The 2,101-nt window shown below is 47.9% G+C and overlaps 1 protein-coding gene across 1 annotated transcript in view; it reads right to left on the reverse strand.

Moving 5' to 3' along the window:
* LOC145393386 (uncharacterized) overlaps nt 1–1,854 on the reverse strand; it is a 12,758-nt gene extending 10,904 nt beyond the window's left edge. Inside the window, exon 1 of the mRNA XM_080267482.1 lies at nt 1,209–1,854. Within this exon, the coding sequence (XP_080123608.1) occupies nt 1,209–1,854 (646 nt within the window). The remainder of the gene's footprint in view (nt 1–1,208) is intronic.
* Between the last annotated feature and the right edge of the window lie 247 nt (nt 1,855–2,101).

Raw genomic sequence — 2,101 nt, forward strand, 5'->3', positions numbered from 1 at the left:
TGAGGATGAGTGGGTTTATTCCTTGAGTAATGCCACTCTAGGCTGAGCGGGGCTGTCACCCTCGTCTTGTAAATCAGGAAGGAGTAGCCTAGATAGCAGCCCTAAGGGTCTTGATGGGGCAAAAATATTTAGATGATCGGTAGAATAACCTGCGGTCCTGCGCTGATGCCGAAGATAATTCCAAAACAAAATATTTTTTGTAAATGCCATATCAAAAGCCTGTCAGTACCTTACTTTCTTTCAAAAACATTTCACTTTAAGTTTGTATGTATAATGAATTACAAACTTGATGCTTGCACAGTTCTTAATCATTGCGTTTCGGAGATCCCCTGTTAATACTGATACCAGTCCTCCTTTTCGTGTTGAGGAAATATATGAGAACAGCCTCTTAAAAAATCATGCAGTTACCTGTTTGTATATTTTTCCTTTTTGTTTTCTTCTTTTTTATATACTTGGGGGAATCTACAAAAAGATTGACGGGAACTGCTCCCTAGCGGACCCTTTCCTTGATACTGCACCTAGCGAGAGATGCATGAAAATGTGCGAAGTGTGACTGCAGGGTAGAGTGAATGAAGCATTGTGAGACGATTATTTTGGGAACTTTGGTGGGAGAATATATTGTACGTGAACGAAGAGTGAAAGTTGTTGACTGAGCGAGAATGTGAGTGAGCGTATGTGAGAATGTGTATGAAAGTGGGTGAGTGTGTGACAAAGATTACCGGTCATTCATAGTGTGAGTGTGCGTAGCTGTAACTAAGAAATGAAGTCTGATAGTAAGTGGCAGTAATGAGTGACTGAGACTGAACAAGTGAAGGACCGTAACCATGTGTGAGTGAGTTAGAGTGTAAGAGATAACATAGTATGGAAAGGTGAGTATGACTGGGTGAGTAAGATTATGAAACCGGGAGGCAGGAAGAGGATCTGAATGAAAAAAAAAAAAAATGAGAACGAGAGAGACTGAGTTTTGAGAGTGAGAGTCTGAGAGAATGAGGAATGAGATGAATGAAAGAGTGAATGACTGAGCTGAATGAATGAGAAACAATGAAAGTGAATGGATGGGAGGCGAATTGAATGTGAATCAGCGGGAGTGTAAGTGAAAGCAACAAGGAATGTGAGAAGGAATTAGGGGTGTGTGCTACGCCTGGCCCAGCACTGTGGCGGGTCGGCCCCCACTGACAGTAGCATTCCCGGGTCTTGATCTTACTCACCGTCGCCCAGGCACAGGGAAGACTCGAGCCCTTCGTGCAGCACCGTGGCTTCCCCAGTTCCGAATAGCACCGTAAGTAAGTCTGTATCCTGACAGATCTCCAGGTGCGGCTGTGGTATACTGGGGACGCCGTCAGCACCAGTCTGAGTTACCTCAGGTTGCTTGGGTCCGTGTTCCTCCCCAGAGACGCCTGAGAGGACCCAAGCACATGTGTCCTGGGGGTGGTTGTCGTCCAACATGTCCTGCAGGGACTTGATATAGGCAGAGGCCAGCCTCAAGGTGGCAATCTTGGTCATTTCAGCGGCCGCCCGACGCCGGCATACCCACCAGGGCAACACGCCACTCAGGCTCTCAAAAGCATTGTTGATCTTCCGCATGCGGCACCTCTCGCGGGCGTTGGCGGTCTTCCTGCAGTACCTGGAGAGTGGTTTAGGACGCGGCTTGTGATGCAGGTCGTCCTGGAGACTCCAGTAGGGGTCACAACGACGAATAGCCCTGAGTGACCTGGGCCGCAGCTGATACTTACTGCAGGAGGCAGTTGCGGCTCCGCCAGAGCACTTGTTGTTATTATCGTCCACTGAGACTGTCACTGGTTCTTCCACCCGCTCTTGGCTCTCTGTTTTAGCTTTATTGACATTATGAATCATACTGTTCGGCGGTAAGCAGTTCATCACAGCAGTTTTTTCTGTTATTTTCTCGCTTTCTCACCACCGTCTTGCATGTCCCACAGGTAGAGTTTTTCACAACGTTAAATTACCTCCAAACGTGAATACTGCGAGTAGCGTCAGAGGCGGGAGTCGAGGAACTCGCTGTTCCTGTACAAGGGACGGAAGAGCAGGCGCCGCAAGTTGCCTCACCACGACCTCTTCCATGCCACTGACTCTTCCTGGTCGC

The sequence above is a fragment of the Coenobita brevimanus genome, chromosome 24 (genome assembly GCF_032717465.1).
Source record: "Coenobita brevimanus isolate Jiangsu-jjx chromosome 24, ASM3271746v2, whole genome shotgun sequence".
NCBI lineage: Eukaryota > Metazoa > Arthropoda > Malacostraca > Decapoda > Coenobitidae > Coenobita > Coenobita brevimanus.